The sequence below is a fragment of the Botryllus schlosseri genome, chromosome 13 (genome assembly GCF_051294905.1).
Source record: "Botryllus schlosseri isolate E-star chromosome 13, Bs_hap1, whole genome shotgun sequence".
NCBI lineage: Eukaryota > Metazoa > Chordata > Ascidiacea > Stolidobranchia > Styelidae > Botryllus > Botryllus schlosseri.
In genome coordinates this window covers 12,686,346-12,709,716 of record NC_137248.1, presented here as the reverse complement: position 1 = coordinate 12,709,716, position 23,371 = coordinate 12,686,346, and the positions used below count along the sequence as shown (strand labels likewise).

At 40.9% G+C, this 23,371-nt stretch overlaps 3 protein-coding genes across 4 annotated transcripts in view; all 3 read left to right on the top strand.

The window, feature by feature from the left end:
- LOC145453489 (uncharacterized) overlaps positions 1 to 17,590 on the top strand; it is a 34,891-nt gene extending 17,301 nt beyond the window's left edge. The window contains exons 10-12 of the mRNA XM_080331464.1: positions 2,027 to 2,182; positions 16,301 to 16,463; positions 16,529 to 17,590. Coding sequence (XP_080187590.1) covers positions 2,027 to 2,182; positions 16,301 to 16,463; positions 16,529 to 16,647 — 438 coding nt within the window. The 3' untranslated portion in view covers positions 16,648 to 17,590. The remainder of the gene's footprint in view (positions 1 to 2,026; positions 2,183 to 16,300; positions 16,464 to 16,528) is intronic.
- Positions 4,637 to 23,371, top strand: part of LOC145453504 (B-cell receptor-associated protein 31-like) — a 457,607-nt gene continuing 438,872 nt past the window's right edge. Inside the window, exon 1 of the mRNA XM_080331478.1 lies at positions 4,637 to 4,647. The gene's annotated coding sequence lies outside the window, so the exon portion shown is untranslated. The remainder of the gene's footprint in view (positions 4,648 to 23,371) is intronic.
- LOC145453484 (sushi, von Willebrand factor type A, EGF and pentraxin domain-containing protein 1-like) overlaps positions 19,510 to 23,371 on the top strand; it is a 61,198-nt gene continuing 57,336 nt past the window's right edge. The window contains exons 1-4 of one of the 2 annotated variants that reach the window (XM_080331459.1): positions 19,789 to 20,390; positions 20,738 to 20,809; positions 20,865 to 20,999; positions 21,068 to 21,138. In XM_080331459.1, coding sequence (XP_080187585.1) covers positions 20,945 to 20,999; positions 21,068 to 21,138 — 126 coding nt within the window. In that variant the 5' untranslated portion in view covers positions 19,789 to 20,390; positions 20,738 to 20,809; positions 20,865 to 20,944. Of the gene's footprint in view, positions 19,650 to 19,788; positions 21,000 to 21,067; positions 21,139 to 23,371 lie in introns of those variants that run through there. The other variant, XM_080331458.1, reaches the window with a different exon arrangement.

Below are 23,371 nucleotides of genomic sequence, written 5' to 3'. Positions count from 1 at the left end.
GATTTCCAAAGAAACTACATCAATCTTACTGATTCAACCTGAGGAAGTTTTGACACGTCACGAATTACTGCTTGTGCTTATACTTGAGTAGAAACTTACGCGATTACTTCTACTTCTGGTTGAGTAGTAACGGTATGTATTCGTTGACTACCTCTGTCTACATACTGTACAAACTACATTGCGGAGCTGTGTTGGGATCCCCAGCGAATGTTGCAGCCCAACTGAGTTTTAGTTGTGACTTCATTCCTGTAACATGTATAAGTGTCACAACGCTCATTTGACGTTTCCGAACGCATACACCTAACTATGAAATCGTGTGTCTAAGACAGGGGTCGCCAACTCAAATCGGGTCGCGGGCCACTTTTCAAATTTCGCAGCGGCCGCGGGCCGCATGAATTCAATATCGGTATAAACTAGGCAACCATCGTTTCGGAACTCTACGTCAGTACAACGCCGTGCTACCTAATTTAGGCAATGGGCGTAGTGACCACAAAAGAAGTAATATTTCATCAAAGGAATACAAATACAACAAAAAATCATATCATTCTTTTCATTTTATTTTGAAGTCTGAGCTGTGCACGATACTGGAAACGCTTTTCAGCGAATAAGGACTCGATATTGGGGCTAGCGAGATACGGTACTAGCTGAAATACCATCTCCACGTAAAGTTTGATCTTGTGGGGAAGCCCTAAGCCAGTGGTTCTCAAACATTTTTAGACACGCACCCCATAATGATACTGAAAACCAGGGTTGTAACCAAGTCACTAAGCTCCGAGTCACAAGTCAATTCCACTTTTATAGTTTTGACTCGAGTCAAGTCGAGTCATTTTCAACTCACCACCGAGTCAAGTCCGAGTCCAAGTCATCGAGCAGAGGTTCGAGTCCGAGTCATGGTATTATGACTCGAGTCCGAGTCCAAGTCATTTTGTCGACTGCTTAGTTTCCACTCAAAGTCTCGTTAAACTCACTTTTGTAACCATGTTTCGTGATATCGAATGTTTCGCATTTATATTATACTGGTTTTCATCACTTTTTGCAGTTTCTGGTAACAGTATACCAATAGACGAAATCCCATACGGTGGTTACTTTACTGTTCTTCGAAATTACAATGAAATGTCGGTGTTGACCGTCTGAGTCTCGAGTCATATGACTTGGTTCGAGTCATGCGCAATGACTCGAGTCCAAGTCGAGTCAATACACAGATTGAATCGAGTCGAGTCGAGTCATTTCCGTATTTTGAGAAAATGACTCGAGTCAAGTCGAGTCATCAGAAAATCGTCACTCGAGTCTGACTCGAGTCATTACAACCCTGCTGAAAACTTTCGCCCCCCCCCTTATCGTCATATCACAAAATGCAACCAGAATGCTAGCAATCCCAACGGATATAGTTTGATGGCATTGAAGGTTATGACTGTTGATATACACAAAATACACGGAACATCCACAAAATATAAAGTTGATGTTAATCGCGCGGAGCGCGAAAAAATTTTCAGTTGACCGCAGCCCCGCACCCTCTTCAGATGCTTTCACGCCCCCACAAGAGGGGCGCGCAGCCCAGTGAACCACTGCCGTATGCCGTTTTATAGGCGTCTCGATCTTGGCAGTGTTTTGGTCATTGCACGTCATGGCAATATGCCCAGCCCATTCGTTCCAGCAGATTATTCTCCCTCGATGGAATGCTGTTGCCATCTCCAAAGCCGTTTTAGCTAGTGACGAATAGTGATGTTGGGCACACGAGAATAGCTTATTTCGAAACAACAACAACAACAACAACAATACTTGAAACTGCATTTCAAAATCGCTTTCTCAGTTTTCTTCTGAAATCTCAAATCACGTCGCGGGCCGCAAAATATGACCTCGCGGGCCGCGTGTTGGTGACCCCTGGTCTAAGATATACTGACCTTTCCTATTATCGATATCTATATCATATACTTATATCACCGCTCATTTACTCATATCCTTATAACCCGCACTGAGCTTCCTAAAAGAATTAATTTAAAATCGATTTCATTGTTCAATGGCACAGGTGGCCAAGGAGTATTTGAAAAATCCCGCGGCGAACGCTTCCGCTTTTCACGAGGATGGATGGTTCAGAACAGGTGATCTCGGCCATTTTGACGAGGACGGGAATTTATACGTCGTGGACCGTTTGAAGGAGATAATCAAATACAAAGCTGTTCAGGTCACGTCAATTAATTTCAAGTGCACGCCATGTTTTCGAGATACTGTACTGTACAATGTGTACACTGTACATGCAGGACCGTAACACCACTTCGTCGTCGTCAGCCTTCCCAAACGTTGGTCTTGGACCCCCATATGGTTATAAACCGAACTTCCTGGGGGCCCTCAGCCTGTATGTCTTTGCCGTTACTTATAAGCTACATTTGATGCACTGTTTAGATATCTAAAACTAGATATCCGTGCGCGCGATGGTTAGTGGAGGTGTCCCGAGTTTCCAATCAAGTAGCGTTATCTGTTACGTCATAAAGCGAAAACGCATTATAGGCTGTCAGTAGTCAATTTGTTGAATGAAACAGCGGCGTGTTGATAACGATACTGCCACTGTAATGGGTAGAATTATCATCATCGCGAAATCAAAGTCGGGTCCAATTACTACGGGACAGGTAAGAAACGGATTATAGAATATTGATATCGCTCTGCAATGGTGGGTACATAATTCGTTGATTGGTTAGTGAAGCCATTACCTAGGAGACAATCGGAACGGTCATTTGTGTGTTATTTGTACGTAGGAATGGCACGCATTGTACGCAGTTTTATGGATAACTAGTTATCCATAGTTTGTTCCGGTTTGTTAAATCAAGAGATTAACACCAACTTTATGCGCTGCGATCAACCGGAATTCCTTAATCCTGGGTTGATAAATCCTGACGAACGCGATAATCGACTTGATTGCTAATCCCACTTTATTATCTCCGCCCTTAAATTAGGTGAGATTGTTCTTTTCGGAGCGAGAAAAGTCAGCTCTACAAAATATGTCGAGAAGCCAAAATACCAAACGAATTTTCGGATGGTAAAATGTGGACAGCATCCCAGTCAACAAAATCGTGTATATTTAATGCCGAACTAGGCGAAGATAGTGAAGGGGAGAAGAGATCCCAGCCGTTTTCTCACTATAGCGAGGCGGCACCTTTGATTTACAAAAACTGATCGCTCTCGAATTCAAAAGATCGATTGTTCTATTTCCCATCGTCGGCCAAAGAGATTGGTGGTAGCGTTATTAACCAATCAAACCGCGCATGATTATCACGTGACTTTACCGTGCCGTCTGGCTTTGACAGGTTTGTAGGCACTTGAGCGTGGAGTAATTGTGATGTCATGCAGTCTTCGGATGTTGTTTACCGCTACTGGCGAATTGAATTTCCGAGGGTATAACCATAGAGTCCTATATGGTGTCGACACAAGCAAATCGCACGGTTCAATGAAATTGTATCACGTCACAGTTTCCATTTGGCTACAGGCAATTTGACGGTGATTTTTGACCGGCTTGCCGAGCATTAAATTTAATGAATCGGGTATCAATCGAAAGCTGACTCTGCACTGATTACGAAAATATAAATTTTATTCCGCTCGCGGCCCTGGAACCCCCACAATCAGCCCCCAATTATTCATTGTCGAGTAGATTGGCAGTGTGACGCAACAATGCTGTCTGGCGAAACGAGAGACTAGCTCAAGAGCAAGGATGCGGCCGAGCGGCGAGAGTGGGATGAGCTGACGTCGCGGCAATAGCGATGTGCAAATGCGCCACAGAGAAACGCTGCGCTGTTGATACTTTTGCTTTGCGTTTCGGTACAAGCACACACCAGCCTTTCCTTGACTTGTAAGGGTAGGACTGGGTCCACAGAATGTATTCGGTCCCTACCAATTTTCGTGCAATATCCTTCAGCTGATAAAGATATGCAGGCTACGTCTAAGTAGTCTACATTGGATATGTCAGATTATTATGATATCGATTGCCTTAACCCGCTTGTTGCGTAGGGCTCCAGAGACACGTCGCGCTGTTGATGGCGGGTGTCGATACTTTCTATAGTCGCTTTTATGGTTAAGTGTGAGCAAGGAGCATTGAGCATGAGCATACATTACAAGCTTTTATTTGATCCGTAAGGGTAGGACTTGGCCCGCGCATGCAGCAGGTAAAATGTTGATTGTTGAATAAAGTTTAACAGCAGGAGTGTCGAATTAAACTGGTATCGCTGTCCGGATTCAATCCGTTACTAGAAAGCTTGCGGGCCATACCTGCCAAATGATTCCAAAATGTTACCACCAAATTCATACCTTTGTTTTTCACTGGAATATATCTGATATCACTATAAACGTTGACATTGGAACTTGGTTTAGCATTTTTCAATCACCAAATAGTTTTGTGTCGGGGACCTTTTGCGTCAAAAGTAATACAGTGGTATCACAGATATTTGAATTATATTCATTCTGTAGCCTGTATATATATTCCTAATGTAACTTACGTAAAACGGATTTGCAGTGTTTTTTTCGCATCTGTGAATAACTGAATGTCCATTGTCCATTCGGCCCAACAGAGTTTGCACTTTTTCGCCTTCTCGGAATTTGGCAAGGTCACCGACGTGGTGCTTATGGGGACTAGAGTGAAAACTCAACACTGTGGTTGTATTACTACAATATGATATATTTACATTATCTAAATTTGCTGTCTTGAGTGAATCTTATTACTGGAAAGTATATTTTTCTTACTAGAAATATCTCTAACAGCTGAAGGATTGCGCGAAAATTGGTAGGGACCAAATACATTCTGTGGACCCAGTTCTACCATTACAAGTCAAGGAAAGGCTGGTTTGTGCTCGCTTTTAGCGAAGCGCATAGAAAAAGTATCAACAGCGCCACGCATCTCTGGAGCCCTACGCATCAAGCGAGCTAAGGCAATCGATATCATAATAATCTGACATATCCAATGTAGACTACTTAGACGTAGCCTACATATCGCTATCAGCTGAAGGATATTGCGCGAAAATTTGTAGGGCCCTGATACATTCCGTGGACCCAGTTCTACCCTTACAAGTCAAGGAAAGGCTGGCGTGTGCTCGCTTGTACCGAAACGCATAGAAAAAGTATCAACAGCGCAGCGTTTCTCTGTGGCGCGTTTGCACATCGCTATTGCCGCGACGTCAGCTGATCCCACTCTCGCCGCTCGGCCGCATCCTTGCTCTTGAGCTAGTCTCTCGTTTCGCCAGACAGCATTGTTGCGTCACACTGCCAATCTACTCGACAATGAATAATTGGGGGCTGATTGTGGGGGTTCCAGGGCCGCGAGCGGAATAAAATTTATATTTTCGTAATCAGTGCAGAGTCAGCTTTCGATTGATACCCGATTCATTAAATTTAATGCTCGGCAAGCCGGTCAAAAATCACCGTCAAATTGCCTGTAGCCAAATGGAAACTGTGACGTGATACAATTTCATTGAACCGTGCGATTTGCTTGTGTCGACACCATATAGGACACTATGGTATAACGATGGAATGGAATAGGAGTGAAGTTATCGTTGACGATTTATGTGCTTGAGAATAGTAAAAGACCGGATTGGATTGGATTGGCTATTGATGAAATTATTTCCACACTTGGTTAGACGTGTCATGGTTATGACTGCGACATCATTTGGTACCGGTAGTGTAATTGTTAATGCATGAATCTGCCAAGAGACGTGCGATATGCTCAATCTATCTACTGTGTGTGTTTGTAATTGTCCGTGAAGTACCGATCATTGATTGCTTCAGAACAATCGTAATATTATAACCACAATGCTTCATAGATCCGATATCTGTCTGCTCACTTGTATCAACGTGAATTTTAATTTTCAGGAAAGAATAAAGTATTAGCCACTATTCCTATCATTAGTGATGTTTTACTGTGTGCAGTTTGATGATGGCACCAACGAGGTAGTTCCACAAAATTGGCTGGCATGCAACAACAGCTTGTGTTTTTGGCCTCCTGAAGGAAATGTGCAAGATCTTTCAAAGATTGCATCTCAACCTACAGACGAATGGAAAGTCCATGGATGTAAAGTCATTTGCTTTGCAGGTTGGTTATACTAATGTTCAGTTGTCTGTAACATTTTCCTATCAATGTTTCTCAGTAACTTACAGTCAGTGCCATGAATCTGCATACGGGCTCCCGGTACCAGGCTATTGGGCAAATTCTACCCCGACTCATCCGAAAATACTCAGCCGGTCAAGTGACAGCTATTATCAAGCTGATAGATATGCAACATTAAGTCAAAGAACTGTTCAGATGTAAGTTGATGAGATCTTTCACAGATAATTTTATATTCTGAGTTGTGTTGAAAGTCAATGAGCAATTATGGCATATTTTGGCTATTTTATTATTAGGTGGACAACTGCACATTCCTACCTCATGTGTGGAAGTAGTATATTTTAATAGAAGTGATAGCAACGTCGCCACCAGGGAATGCAGGTTTTTTAGCCTTTGCCAGTCAATCCTGAATCATGGTGTTGGTCATTAAGGGCATTGGTTTGGAGGCTAGAGATTGCCCAGTTGTGAATAAGTAGGCTGTGAAAGACTTATACTTCTTATATTTAAAACCGGCCCTATGAGTTTCTTACAAAGCTGTCGAATTTGCTTGACGAGATAAAAGATGAAATTAACCAGCTAAGGGAAGAGATGAAACATGCATGATAAAGTCAATGAAGACGACTCCATGGAAGATTTTGTTGGAGCAGACAGTGCAGAAGAGCTGGATATGCTGTTGAAGAATCAGGTCAGCATAACAATTTATTAGTCGGAACAAACCGCTATGAGCTAAGCATCTTTTTGATATATGTCAGATCCCATCTGCTGCCGCACTGAAAATAGTGAAACCAAATCTTCCGGCTACAGTGCGTGCATTTTTCAAGTATTTTATGACTCAAAGACTTGCCCAGAAGTATTCGTGGACAGGTGTTTCTCGTCAAGGTGGATTTAAGATAGCCGTGCAAGGCTCAAATCTTTGGCGTCATCTTTTATGTGAGTGGTATGACAGTTTCATTCCATTTAGTTGCTTGAACTTCAGTTTGTTTCAGCTGTCCTGCAGCATACCGGATTCAGGCTCGCTACCCATCATGAAATTTCAGCTCACATAAAAACTGTTCTACATGAAGTGCCGGATTGGGATGCCGGTCGCTGAAAATGAAATAGTGTTGCCTCAGGTATCCGATCCTAATTGCAAAATAGTATGAATTGTTGTATATTGTAATTCGTCATTTCCAAAATTTTGCCTTGAAATACTCATCAATGACCATCAAGTAAGTAACCACAAAACTGCTACTGGTGTTCTCAGATCCAGGATATAGTTGACGTGCCATCAGAAAAGGTGGTCTGTAGACATGTAAGTACTGGACAAAATAGCTCAGTATACTTGGCAATAACCATCTGTCTCATAGTTCAGGTTAGGTTGAGTTATGGTTTAGAGCTGTCATTTATCAAGTAACATACTTGGGTGTGAGATGATCAAATGACGCACAACCAGAAATGATATGATTAAGACAATTAGTGCTAATTCATAGCGAAAATATAATAATAATGTTTACATCTTATTTTCCAGATCCCTCAAGAGGTCAGCAACGTTGTTGAATTTACATATGATGGACTGGACGATGCTCCGCAAAGGTTTTATGTCGTGTGACCATTCAGATTCGCCGTGCGGTAGTTGATCATAGAGGTTAAAGTTGAAACTAGTTTGGGTCCTTGTTACATATTAGCCTATATTGCCAGACAATGTGTATACCATAAACCGGGTAACATTGGATACTAAGAAGTAAAACCTTTGAATATATATTGATGGAAAAGGGTTGCTGCTTGTCCAATTCTTTTTCATGAAGCAACAGTACCACAAGTAGTCTCAATAAAAGGTGGAATCATTTCACTACCCGATAGCCTTGACCAATGTTCCCTCTAATTTGTAACGAGTCTGCGCACACTTGTCAACTACCTCGCAGACCCTTGGACAGCAGTGCGTAACGACAAAAAAAAGGTCATCACTTCGGATTTTTTGTGCGCAACTTAAGATTTCTGTGCACAGAGACCTTGTCATCACTGCGCTTAGAGGGAACATTGACCTTGACCCAACATTGATAAGTTATTGGTAGGGGGGGTCAATTTCATCAAAATTTATGGTTAATAAATTTTTACAACGAAATATAGATAGCATGTGAGTCCTAGATTTAAAACTTGGCAGCCGTTACCTCTAAGTAGTCTTAATCAATGGCAGAAATCTCAACGGGCCCACCCTTGGTCAATATAAAAAAATGTGATGTCTTAAGTTACCCCCTCAAATTTTATCAGGACGGGGTAACTTTGGACACGGATAATTTACAAAAATACGGTACTTATTTATGACCATGAAGATTTTGAATTAGTTGATTCTAATCCCTGCTCAATAACCCCAGAAAAATACAAAACTTGCCTTCCCTGCACTCAGTCATTTCTAAGATATAAAGCAAATTTGTGAAAAATTGTCCAAAGTTACCCTGGTTTACGGTACTTTATTTAAGCGACTTTCCACGGGCCCAATGTATTGTATTTTAATCGATCTTAAACTGACAAATGATCATGCTAAACTCTCGCCTTTGATATGTCATATGTCAGTCAACTTGTATTTTCGTTGATTTTAATAAAACTAACACGATAATGAAAATGCTGAGTCAACTTGTGATGACTTGCAACACAGGGTTAGAAATCAACAGCGATTCGGGTGGCGAGACTAGCGGCAGGGTTACTAGCGGTCAAGGAGTCTGCGGCTGAAGTGCGAAAATTGTATCTTTTGAAGCATCATTTTGGCATTGAAAGCGTATTATACGCCGAGCGATCGCTTCCCATTTTGTTGACTGGGATGGAGGTCACGAAATAGCATCCTGTACCGAAGTCATTATACCCACGGGTACGCCCGAAGATGTTGGATTTTTATTTACGGGTCCTATCTTTTCCAACACACCTCACTCGATCAGCTGTACCGGGAAATCTGATTACGAGAGCACAGAGAACACAATAATTGATAGCAATATATCGATTCAATCATGAATTATAGAATTTTTTCGCGGTTCGCGCGTTTAGGCGATGCACCCACCAAACGGCCACCAAATGTAGATACCCAGTCAACAAAATGGGAAGCGATCGCTCGGCGTATAATACGCTTTCAATGTCAAAATGATGCTTCAAAAGATACAATTTTCGCACTTCAGCCGCAGACTCCTTGACCGCTAGTAACCCTGCCGCTAGTCTCGCCACCCGAATCGCTGTTGATTTCTAACCCTGCGTTGCAAGTCATCACAAGTTGACTCAGCATTTTCATTATCGTGTTAGTTTCATTAAAATCAACGAAAATACAAGTTGACCGACATATGACATATCAAAGGCGAGAGTTTAGCATGATCAATTGTCAGATTAAGATCGATTCAAATACAATACATTGGGCCCGTGGAAAGTCGCTTAAATAAAGTACCGTAAACCGAGGTAACTTTGGACAATTTTTCACAAATTTGCTTTATATCTTAGAAATGACTGAGTGCAGGAAAGGCAAGTTTTGTATTTTTCATCGGTTATTGAGCAGGGATTCGAATCAACTAATTCAAAATCTTCATGGTCATAAATAAGTGCCGTATTTTTGTAAATTATCCGTGTCCAAAGTTACCCCGTCCTGATAAAATTTGAGGGGGTAACTTTGGACATCACATTTTTTTATATTGACCTAAGGGTGGGCTCGTTGAGATTTCTGCCATTGATTAAGACTACTTAGAGGTAACGGCTGCCAAGTTTTAAATCTAGGACTCACATGCTATCTATATTTCGTTGTAAGAATTTAAATTTTGATGAAATTGACCCCCCCGACCAATAATTTATCAATGTTGGGTCAAGGTCAATGTTCCCTCTAAGCGCAGTGATGACAAGGTCTCTGAGCACAGAAATTTTAAGTTGCGCACAAAAAATCCGAAGTGATGACCTTTTTATCGTCGTTATGCACTGCTGTCCAAGGGTCTGCGCAGGTAGTTGACAAGTGCGCGCAGACTCGTTACAAATTAGAGGGAACATTGGTCAAGGCTATCGGGTAGTGAAATGATTCCACCTTTTATTGAGACTACTTGTGGTACTGTTGCCTCATGAAAAAGAATTGGACAAGCAACAACCCTTTTCCATCAATATATATTCAAAGGTTTACTTCTTAGTATCCAATGTTACCCGGTTTATGGTATACACATTGCCTGGCAATATAGGCTAATATGTAACAAGGACCCAAACTAGTTTCAACTTTAACCTCTGTGATCAACTACCGCACGGTGAATCTGAATGGTCACATGACATAAAATCTTAGCGGAGCATCGTCCAGTCCATCATATGTAAATTCAACAACATTGCTGACCTCTTGAGGGATCTGGAAAATAAGATGTAAACATTATTATTATATTTTCGCTATGAATTAGCACTAATTGTCTTAATCATATCATTTCTGGTTGTGCGTCATTTGATCATCTCACACCCAAGTATGTTACTTGATAAATGACAGCTCTAAACCATAACTCAACCTAACCTGAACTATGAGACAGATGGTTATTGATAAGTATACTGAGCTATTTTGTCCAGTACTTACATGTCTACAGACCACCTTTTCTGATGGCACGTCAACTATATTCTGGATCTGAGAACACTAGTAGCGGTTTTGTGGTTACTTACTTGATGGTCATTGATGAGTATTTCAAGGCAAAATTTTGGAAATGACGAATTACAATATACAATAATTCATACTATTTTGCAATTAGGATCGGATACCTGAGGCAACACTATTTCATTTTCGGCGACCGGCATCCCAATCCGGCACTCCATGTAGAACAGTTTTTATGTGCGCTGAAATTTCATGATGGGTAGCGAGCCTGAATCCGGTATGCTGCAGGACGGCTGGAACAAACTGAAGTTCAAGCAACGAAATGGAATGAAACTGTCATACCACTCACATAAACGATGACGCCAAAGATTTGAGCCTTGCACGGCTATCCTAAATCCACCTTGACGAGAAGCGCCTGTCCACGAATACTTCTGGGCAAGTCTTTGAGTCATAAAATACTTGAAAAATGCACGCACTGTTGCCCGAAGATTTGGTTTCACTATTTTCAGTGCGACAGCAGATGGGATCTGACATATATCAAAAAGATGCTTAGCTCATAGCAGTTTGTTCCGAATAATAAATTGTTATGCTGACCTGATTCTTCAACAGCATATCCAGCTCTTCTGCACTGTCTGCTTCAACAAAATCTTCCATAGAGTCGTCTTCATTGACTTTATCATGCATATGTTTCATCTCTTCTCTTAGCTGGTTAATTTCATCTTTTATCTCATCAAGCGAATTCGACAGCTTTGTAAGAAACTCATAGGGCCTGTTTTAAATATAAGAAGTATAAGTCTTTCGCAGCCTACTTATTCACAACTGCGCAATCTCTAGCCTCCAAACCAATGCCCTTAATGACCAACACCATGATTCAGGATTGACTGGCAAAAGCTAAAAAACCTGCATTCTCTGGTGGCGACGTTGATATCACTTGTATTAAAATATACTACTTCTACACATGAGGTAGGAATGTGCAGTTGTCCACCTAATAATAAAATAGCCAAAATATGCCATAATTGCTCATTGACTTTCAATACAACTCAGAATTTAAAATTATCTGTGAATGATCTCATCAACTTACATCTGAACAGTTCTTTGACTTAATGTTGCATATCTATCAGCTTGATAATAGCTGTCACTTGACCTGACTTGGCTGAGTATTTTCGGATGAGTCGGGGTAGAATTTGCCCAATAGCCTGGTACTGGTAGCCCGTATGCAGATTCAAGGCACTGACTGTAAGTTACTGAGAAATATTGATAGGAAAATGTTACAGACAACAACTGAACATTAGTATAACCAACCTGCAGAGCAAATGACTTTACATCCATGGGCTTTCCATTCGTCTGTAGGTCGAGATACAATCTTAGAAAGATCTTGCACATTTCCTTCAGGGGGCCAAAAACACAAACTGTTGTTGCATGCCAGCCAATTTTGTGGAACTACCTCGTTCATGTCATCATCAAACTGCACACAGTAAAACATCACTAATGATAGGAATAGTGGCTAATACTTTATTCTTTCCTGAAAATTAAAATTCACGTTGATACAAGTGAGCAGACAGATATCGGATCTATGAAGTATTGTGGTTATAATATTAAGATTGTTCTGAAGCAATGATCGGTACTTCACGGACAATTACAGACACAAACAGTAGATAGATTGAGCATATCGCACATCCCTTGGCATATTCATGCATTAACGATTACACTACCGGTACCAAATGATGTCGCAGTCATAACCATGACACGTCTAACCAAGTGTGGAAATAATTTCATCAATAGCCAATCCGGTCTTTTACTATTCTCAAGCACATAAATCGTCAACGATAACTTCGTTCCTATTCCATTCCATCGTTATAACCTCGGAAATTCAATTCGCCAGTAGCGGTAAACAACATCCGAAGACTGCATGACATCATAATTACTCCACGCTCAGGTGCTCACAAACCTGTCAAAGCCAGACGGCACGGTAAAGTCACGTGATAATCATGCGCGGTTTGATTGGTTAATAACGCTACCACCAATCTCTTTGGCCGACGATGGGAAATACAACAATCGATCTTTTGAATTCGAGAGCGATCAGTTTTTGTACATCAAAGGTGCCGCCTCGCTATAGTGAGAAAACGGCTGGGATCTCTTCTCCCCTTCACTATCTTCGCCTAGTTCGGCATTAAATATACACAATTTTGTTGACTGGGTAACTATCGGCAAAAAAGGTAGAGCCCTAGGGGAGTCTGGGGGGCTAAGCCCCTCCCCCCAGAAATTTGGTTTATCACCCTATATGGGGCCTGGTTGCGCACTGTTGTCCAAGGGCCTGCGCAGTGAGTTTGCGTATTTGCACAGACTCGTGAAAGGAAACATTGGTCATGACATTGTAATCTGCTGACACCGGACCACAGTGTCAGTTCTATAACAGAACTTCTATTAACAATTTCATCATTTCAAAAGACTACAACACTGCGATACAATAATAAAAAGATAGGAAGTTGTCGAATGGACTGGGAGAAGTTGTAATCAGTTTACACCAGAATACACAGATCAAAGGTACTTCATCTGATGTGCCCGTGGAAAAATTAAATCATTTTCTACTAAGAATGTGAGAACCATAAAAGAAGTTAACTACTGTAGTAGCCAGGTGACATCGATAATCTGACATACCTTCAAGCACTGATTTAATGAGCCGTTCACAGTTTCACTTTACGTTCAGTTATTCTACTTACACCTGCATGGCTTAGTCTTTGAGACAAGCAAATTCATCCTAGTCTGCTATTACATTATTCAGTCAGTCCACGATTTGCGTTTGTGTAATCTGTCGTCTGACCCGTCGTTTTCATTGAGAAATCCTTCTGGGATTTGTATAGGAAGTTTTCCCCTGCCAAATCATCGTGTTCGAGCAATAAAACTACTTTCTACATGACAGAAAGTAAACAGTTCGTATTTTACTTTCAAATTAATCGGTTGATTTGGATATAGTCCAGAAACGTAACCACTAGAAGAGTGAGCAGATGAAAACCTACTGGCATGTTCCAAAATAAAAAGTACTTTCCTTATTTAGCTAGATAGACCATAAGAGCACCATCACCGACGTGATGGAAACATCCGTAGAAAAGAGAGCATCAGAGTTAGCTATAGTTACTTTTCATTATAATTACCACTCTAGTAGAAACATACATATAAATTTCCCCTCGATCAGAGATAGTCGATATATGGGTGTGGTGTGTTAGTAGAGTACTGCATAGCAACCATGACATCATGTCTGGGGCATGTTTGGACAGTGTTGGTACTGTGTTGCAACCCGTACAACATGTCTGGGGTATGTTTGGGGTGTGTTGGTACTGTGTTGCAGCACGGACATCATGTATGAGGAATGTTTGTGGCGTGTTCGAACTGTGTTACAACCCGGACATCATGCATGAGGTATGTTTGAGGTGTGTTCGTACTGCATTACCACCTAGACATGAAATCTGGGGTATGTTTGGGGTGTGTAGGTACTACGTTGCCACACTTGAAGACACCCCCTAGTTACCCTAGACAAGATGTCCATGTTCGGTATGCTCCCTATTGCCAAAATGAAAGGCACACTTTGAGAAATTAGTAGTATTGTGATATTTGCGAGTTGCGCCTAATCCGCGGACCGCTGTTTGCATTGTCGTCTTTGCAGTAGTCCGCTCGGTCCGCAGTTACGCTCGGTCCGCCGTTTAGTATTGCAAGTTCCGCTAGTTCCGCCGTTTAGTATTAAGCTATTTTATTATTGTCCGCTCGGCCCGCCGTTTAGTATTACATGTTCCGCTGTTCTGCGGCCCGCAGTTTAGAGTTGCTCTATTGCAGCGGTTCTCAACCGGGGGTCCGCGGACCCCTAGGGGTCCGCGAAGCAATTTCAGGGGGTCCGCGAGACCTCTAAATTTTTAAAATGGTTGATAACCTAATTTTTATTTTATTTTTCAATTTGAGAAAGCATGAGGCAGTTTCGCACCACAACTGGTAAAACCCCATGACTCATATCACCATAATAATATCTGACATGAACTATCGTAGTGTGGAAATTCATTTTCATCGCCAATTTTCAATTAAGCTGCTGGTACAAACATATTGCTGTTTGGAGACGTTTAGTTGCGGTTTATGAAAAAAATGAAAATATGGAGATAGTAACGTCAATCAGGGCGACTTCGTAATGTCTGCGGAACCTTCTCGATTTGAAGTTGTCAGTCTCATCAAATTAGTGTACAGTCGTTTGAAATAAAAATTTCCGAAGTATTTCCCTAATTTGTCCAAATGCAGGAATTGAAACCACGCCAGGAAATCCATTTTATCCTGTGATATACATAACCACTATTTGAACAACTTCTTGGAGGTACAGAACTTCAATATACAATTGAATAGTATATTTATATTGAAATGAACCCGAATATTTTCGGCTCACACTCGTCATAAATCGGACAATGATATACCTGCTCTTAAAGCTCGGCTATCAGATTTGGCGCATTCTTATTGCATTGCGCCCTATATCGACCAGGCTGGTTTCTTGATGAACAAGGAGTGTTTCGTTGCTATCAAAGCATTACGCTCCGACCCTGAAAGTCATATCACCAGTTATATTGGTATGTAGCCTTGTCTTGTTAATGTTCATTTGTTCATGGTCGAAAATGTTTGCTCGTAAATGTATATGTAAACCAGAACAGATCAAGTCGTATCATGAGAGTCTTTCTCAGGTTGGAAAACTTGGATCCATTATTTGGCCCATAAAATTTGTCCAAACTTTTAGATTCGGATTTCACTTTGACGGTAGAAACTCTCAGCGGGCCGATCAAAATGCCGTCTCGGGCCCAATCTGGCCCGCGGTCCGTACGTTGCCCATCGCTGCGCTAGATGCTGGACGTGATATGTTCATAAAATATATGTTTCTCCATTTTGGCGCCATAAATGTTACGATCACACCGAAAGTATCGTCGGAAGCGTTATGCGTTAATATTGCATTAGCCTCCATCTATCTTTGCGGAAAAGGTTTTCGGCACTATTCGTTCATATCAAAACAAAGACGCGGATTTTAAAGACACGACCACGTACTTCAAGAATACAGCAGCAAAATTAGCTTTGAAAAAATAAATGTCTACCAATTTCTACATAAATAGTATGATGTTATTTTAAAGAAAAATCATTATTTTGCTATTGATCACAAGCCTACAGTTCATATTTGCACAAGACAGATATGAAGGTTGCACCAGAATAGAGCTAAAATTGAACTAAAACTTGAGGGGGTCCGCGAGGGCCCGTGACGATCAAAAGGGGTCCGCGAAGCCAAAAAGGTTGAGAACCACTGCTCTATTGACACTTGATACTATCGTGACACATTGGTCTATTTATACATCTGCTCCTTATTTGCTGCAATCAGTGTGAAATCAACTTGAGTATGAGTTATTTTGAAATCTCGAACCATAAACTTATTACTGGTGCCAGTCTTGTACACCACAATAACAATTACTGGTAAAATAACAACGTGTCCAAGGCGCGTTATGCTGTATTTTCTTATCTCATTAGGGCACCAATATACCAATGCTTTTACGCTACGGATTTATGTGTTTCTACAATGTTCAATCATGAATTCAAGAAATAACAAGGTCGGTCTATCTACCCCATACTAAATGCGATATTATCTTGTTAATTAGGTATCTCCAGTGGAGCTCGAGAGTGTGATTATTCGACATCCCAAAGTAGCCGATGTCGGTGTGGTTGGAATACCGGACGATACTTGCGGCGAGTTGCCGAAGGCTTTCGTTGTGCCGAACGATCCGAGTCTAACCGTTGATGAAATCAACCGAATAGTGAACGGTATGATCAGCCGATTCGCTTTTAAATGCATATGACATTTACATGTGACGGTTTTTATAATATAGAAAACCTGGTGGAATACAAACACTTGCGCGGGGGAGCTGAATTTGTGGATTCTATACCAAGATCGACTACTGGAAAAATTCAACGAAAGATGCTAAAGAAATTGGCTGGTTTTGATTGAAAATTTCGTGAAGCCGACGCAAAAAGATAGCTGTTCAATGCCAGTGACAAGCCAATTCATGATTTCATGGCAATAAGTAGCCTACTAACATATACTTTAAATAAGTATATGTTGTAGCAACTATTCTCAGAGGAAAGAGTACTATACATTATACACCTAGGGTGCTTTTTATAGTTCATAATCCCACTTTCATGCTAAAAACATTCCTTTCACACGTCCCAAAGTTCTATTGCCAAATAATTCCGTCTCAGTGAAGCAATACTAACAAGTAAATTGATCTGACCTACATACTACATTTTAACCAGAGAAATAATTATTAGTTAAGAGTGTGTTTCCGTCCGGTTATTATACATGCTCATCTAAATCATACCTATTGCTGTGATTATTATTATCTGCGGGTTGTCATGCGCCGTTCATGATTCGGTTTACATCTTCGCTTGTCGTCACAAATACAAACTTTTTTCGGTATTTCTACTGCATTCATCATTCGTCAGTCATCATGATAGTAGAATTGATTTGGCGTTATGAAATTCGGGTGGAATAAAATTGCTGAATGACACGGACAAAATTGAACGTGTCCCTAGCTTCACAAAAATGACCCAGCTCTGTAGTCTACTGGTTATGAACTGCGATAATAAAAAGAGATTACAAAATTTTGACGTGACTTCTTCCTGCAAACACCGCCGGACGTTGGCAATTTAGTTGTGCTTACTTCATGATCGCATGTAATATATACTATACTCGCTATATTTTGCATCTTCGCTGTATGAGCCGTAAAATAATAGCTAACTACATGATTTCATTCAATCACAGCAACCGCACGGGGTTATCATTCGTTCAATCGTCGAAATGTTTCCAATTTCATCGTTTGAACCCGATTATATGAGACTAATCGCTTTTACTGCTATCGCGAATACATACTTTTTCGCTCAGAATGCACGCAGTTCAGAGTTAGTTTTTTCCGGGTAAATGAACATAAGTCGCACAGAGTCGCATCTCCGACTTACATCTGTGGGATCGGTTGGTTCGTTGCGATGCTTCGAGTCTTGACCTCTGCTGATCTTCGGGGATTGGTTGAGTGAACCCGCAGGGTTTTGTGAACAGTACATCGGTTTAGAATTACTGATCTACAACATGTCACAAGAGAGAGATTTTATCCCAATTTACGGTAATTCCATGCCTTTTGAGACTATGAGTTTATTGTCATCACGCACTAATATGGTTCGTTATTTTCTATACTGGAGATGTGATAATGTCATATCAAAACAGCGCTGTGCCTACTTGAATTCTGCCTTGTGAAATATTACTCAGTAATGAGAATCCAGCTCGTTGCGCCAGCGAATTGTATTGTCTCAGAGTGCTTTGTGTCAACATGTAATTTAGGAAATGTAGTCATAACAATCTGACTGTAGTATACCTATTAGTATATACTTATTCCGAATATCGTTGAGAAGCTGAACTGCCGCGGGGCTTCGTTCCTAAAGACGCCTTGTTTTGTTTTCAACCACTCCCGTTAAATACCTTAATAGAGTTTCGAGCTGTAAGCTATACTTATCGCTCATTTTGCCTGCCGTGTGCGCTACGTATTAGTAACCCGGAAGTTTCAGGAATTAGAAATTGATTAGAATTCATGGTAACCTCCCTCTTACCAGTCGCACAAACAGTAATACACGCGCCGTTAGCAGACTTTTACAAACTACTGGATGTTCAAATCTCGCAAGTAAATCTAGTACTAGAACTAGAAATAACGACCTTTTAAAATCCGCAAATAACAAACTAAAACAGAATCGGATCGACTTTCTACATGGACATCAGTGCAAATTTGAAATGGGAGGGCTTCGACCCCATAATCTATCTACGGGCTACGCGACTGTTAATAGTAATGAATGACTCTCTTCTAGCAATGACTATGCAAGAGAATTAAACAACAGAACATATCGGTATCACGATTCAGGCCAGAGGACTACCCGTGTTTTCTAGTTCGCCGGTAGCTATTATTATAATTATTATTCAATGCATACAACAGTGGTGCTTATTGGCTGATTATGCATGTTATTTTCTATCCTCCCTCTGATGCCGTTTTTAGAGGAATCAGTTCGCAATTTAACTGTCCTTTATCTGTTTTCGGTTTTTCTAATCATTGTAATTGTACGATTTTAGTTATTTTGATTGTTTGATTCCCCGCCAGCCTGTATATTTTCATCGTTGCTGTTGTATCTTTCTCCATTCCACGGAGCATCGGACGAGCAAGCCCTATTGCGAAACTCACTTGCATTTGCATCTTATTATTCTCAAAGCAAAACCAAAGCCTCGCTCACAGTCGGTCGCAATCCACCACTACGTGCCTATAGCACGCCAAATTATAGTAACTGTTGGTAATTCTTTACTAGTTCGTTGTTATATCATGAAGATTAGCAAGCCAAATATGCGTTCTGAACAACTGATGTTCACGCACAGGCACAGTGTTTACTTAGGACTTCTACGTCCGACGTGCAGCCAAAGTTTAATGAACTCAGTGACAAATTTGATCGACCACAGATGTCTTATTGACTTCAAATGTTATTGAAGTATATTACGTCATAAAATTCAATAAATATTGTTTCTCGTGTCAATATTTGAACTTGAAGTCTAAATAAATACGATTTATTCCTTGTGTAGGTGAATAAATTCGCATTTACTGTATCAATTCAGGAATCCGGCCTGCCGAACAGGTCATTTACATCAGGCCCATATTCCTTATCATGATTCCGTAGCTACCAACTTGTAGCACGGACCACTTCTAGGCTTTTTAAGACGTCGCTTACGCGGATCAGATGACGAGAAGGAGCCTTGATAAACATCAAAAACCTTTGGCAGGGATTTCCAAGTCGGCCTCTGTCGTTGCAGCTGTGGATCATACAACTAATGCGTTATCTCGCCAACCCCAGTCACACAAATGTTATTGTGGTTCTGTTACTTTGCGAACATGTGTGAGTTCACAAGGGCTCACACACCTTTCGCTGGTATGCACGATTCTTATGTATATTTTGAATTGTAATCGGAGTACATAATATTATTTCACATCATCTCCATTGCCGTTGTTGTTTGTGACATTCATATGGTTTGTGGCAGTCATCGTGTTTTCTGCTACAATAGTCATTTATAACATGCCGATATATATTTTTTAATTTTGATGCCGTATAGCTTCCCACCTGTAGCACGGCCGACGTCTAGGCTTTTCAAAACAGTGCCCCCTCGTATCAGATGGCGAGGACGAGCCTAGATAAACCTCCAATACTTGGCAAGGGATTCTAGAGTCGAGCTCGGTCGGACTAGAACCCACAACCTATTGGTATTCCCCATTGTACTCCGGCATAAATTGTTCACCTATACGTTTTCTCATTGTGGCGTCACTGTGAGGTCATTTAATTTCCAAATGTTTTCTTCTCATAAATTAAAATACCAAAATTCCAGCCGCGGATTGTTAAAATTACATCACCCCAAGCATCACGTTAACTATTGGTTGAATTTAATGCAACGTACTGGCAGAATGACGTTAACCTCTCTTTGTCTCTTGCACTTAGCGTTCTTATTATGAGCCATGGAAACTTATTTCGTTTTTACAGAAATAATCAGACGCGTTCGAAGTTGCCTCTATTGACTACTTCGCTGCGATTCAGATACTTGCAACAGACATACAACTAAGCTCCTGAAATAAGGATAACAAGACCACAAAGTTTCAGGGGACGAATATCGACTCCACTGTAAATATTTTATTATCACTATGTTTACAGTTGATGTTATTCAACATTGTCAACTTAAAATTCCCGAAATCTCCGTTTCTCTTCGTCATTACTTTGTTGATCGACGAGACAGAATGATTCGGGTACTTGGGTGTTTTGAGTTTATTCAGGATTTTGAGAAGTTACTTTGTATACAACTTACTTACGACACGAGTTTCATAGTAACAGTAAAGTCAGTGCCATTGTCGAATGCAAAACAACCGACTTGTAAGCATGTACGAATGAACGCGGTGTAGCTTAGCTTAGACATTTTAATTCCAAATTTAGATTTTTACATCCTCAACAATCAACTATTTTGCTGATTTCAGTAAATTATGACGAGAGCACGAGAGAGACAGGGCGCAAGAACTGGAAACATGCGCAATTCGCCGCCGGTCAATGTGATATCGCATATAAAGAGCTCTCGTTTGTATTTAAATCAAGTTCGCAATTCAGCTGGCGCGGCTACATTCATTTCTGAAGTCAATAAACAGCCGAAGATAGGAGCACTACGTTAACTCGACACTGCGGTCAGCATGAAACTATCAACAGTGATTTTCCTCCTGGTCCTGACTTTTCACTTGAGCAGAGGTATACATCCAGAGAGATTGATTTCAACGAAAGACTTATACAATAACGATTCGATATATTCTTATTAGCTTTGAGGTGCACTGTATGTGAAGGTACGCCCGCAAAATGCAAAGGGACGGAAACGCAGACATGTGAAGAGGTACGAATTCTTTCATTACTGCTTGTGTGGACGGACAGTCGATTTATCAAATAAATCCTGTTAATACAGCCTCGATGCATGGATTTTACTTCCATACGTTACGAAAATGAAATCAGTGTGAAATTCAGTTTATCCAAGTTCATGATATTACAATGAAGTGAGAGAGGTTTTGTAAATTGGTTTCAATGTCATTTTTTTTTGTAAAACCTGGCCAAGGTTTTGACTCATCATTTATTCATCAAGAGTTTACATTCAAGCTGTAGCTCGGCCACTATACCGCGCTTCATGGAAAATCGTGTTTGCTCGTCTGGGTCGTACAAATGTATCCTAAGTTACTAACGATTCCCCTTCTTACCCTTTGACCCCGTATGGAGGCACAATTCTGTAGGGGCGTCACATACATTATGAACCATGCAACGTAAACGGACTATCATGAATCCATATACTGTATATAGGTAAACACGTGTCCGAACTGCATGCGAAGGTATATATGTTATAGATAGAGGAAGAATGTATGTACAGATTTTACAGCGGGGCCACATAAGACCCGAGATTCAGATCCGGCCAATGACGGGATTTTGAATGCCCCGCAGAAAGTTTCCGGTCTTACTTACCGCAATGCCGCATTATAATTACTTACTACGTCAAATTATAGTGACTGTTGGTTATTCATTAGTTACTTTTTCTTTGTGATATTTGCATGTTGTATTCTGTCACAAAGTTCCTTCCCATTTTTTTCCTCTTATCTTGCCTCAAGAAGGAAATTCATGCTCTCTATGCTTCAAACTTGCAGTTTACATTAAATGCGATATGTTCCTTGTTCATCTTTTCCGGCTTGAATCTCATGGTTTTAGGAAGATGGCAGGAGTAGTTATTATGATCGGTCGTGATTTGCCTGGGGCTCTTATGGGCCCGCTCGAACGGTGCCGCGAAACTCGTGTTGAACCGGTGACCCTTTTGACCCCTCCTTTCGCTCTACCGGTGCCTTGTAAGTATAGGGGTGAGGTGATGAGGTGACACCTGATGACTTTGGCGGTTGAAATCTGTGAGTTGGCGACACCCCCCTATCGCACAACCGGTGCCTGGGTTAGTATAGTCATCTCTCGCAAGGTAACCCTTTTCGGTATAGGATCGCTCAACCGGTGCCGCGAAACTCGTGGTGGTGATTCGTACTTTCAGGCTCCTCTATCGCTCAACCGGTGCCATTGTTTCTCATGGGCGCGCTCGTGACCTGCCTGTCATGTATTCTTACGGGACCTCTGGTGATTCACCATGTGTTCTTATGGGTGCGTTGACATGTCGTACTTTTGGGTATAGGCATGTCTCGAGCGATGTTTTGTATGTATCACTTGATTGGTCCTTAGTTAATGTGCATATTCCAAATTATTATATATGACCGATTCGTATCGTTTTCGTATTCGTAACGTTTACGGTGAGTGCGACAATATATCGTTATTCTTATGGGCGCGGCGATGATTCGTACTTTCGGGTATAGGCTGCGGCGATGAGTCGTACTTTCCGGTATAGGCTGCGGCGGCATGTTGTACTTTCAGCAAAAAAGGTGTGAAATAGTTTGCTAAATCTAGGAATCACTTGCAAGGTAATATTTCGGTAATTAGTTTGTCACAGAACCATCGCAGACGGTGATTCGAACACCAACAATTTCACACTATCCGGCGATCGCTATGTCAGTGTTTTCACACCTCTGGAATAGTGGTTGACTTTAGTTGCGTGAAACAAATCATGAGAATATTCAATCAATGTGTCAATGTGTCAATTTGTCAACTTGAAATGAAACTCACTCCATAAATCAAGTTGATTCGTATTTGAATGTGTTGATTCGGCACAACTCTAATCCTTTGAGAAATCCATTTAACACATCTGTTGATTCGAACGTAACCTGAATATTACTGACACCAACTTTAAAACAAATCGGATTATTCATACATTCCGCGCCGCTGTTTTCACACCTATAGAATCAATACCAACTAGCTCAATGAGAATCAAGAATCACAAGTATGCACATATAATCATTGTATTTATTACTGAGAAATCAAACGCTTAACAAAAACAGGCAACTTATCATTTGCCAACTCTAGCATTACCAGAAAAATTCAGGTATTGTTGATTGAAAATCCTTGAGTCCTTATTATCAAAAATGTTATAGTGCGGTGTCGGAATCCATTCGCGGGATGTAATAAAGGTATATTTAATCCAAAATGAAATATTTGGA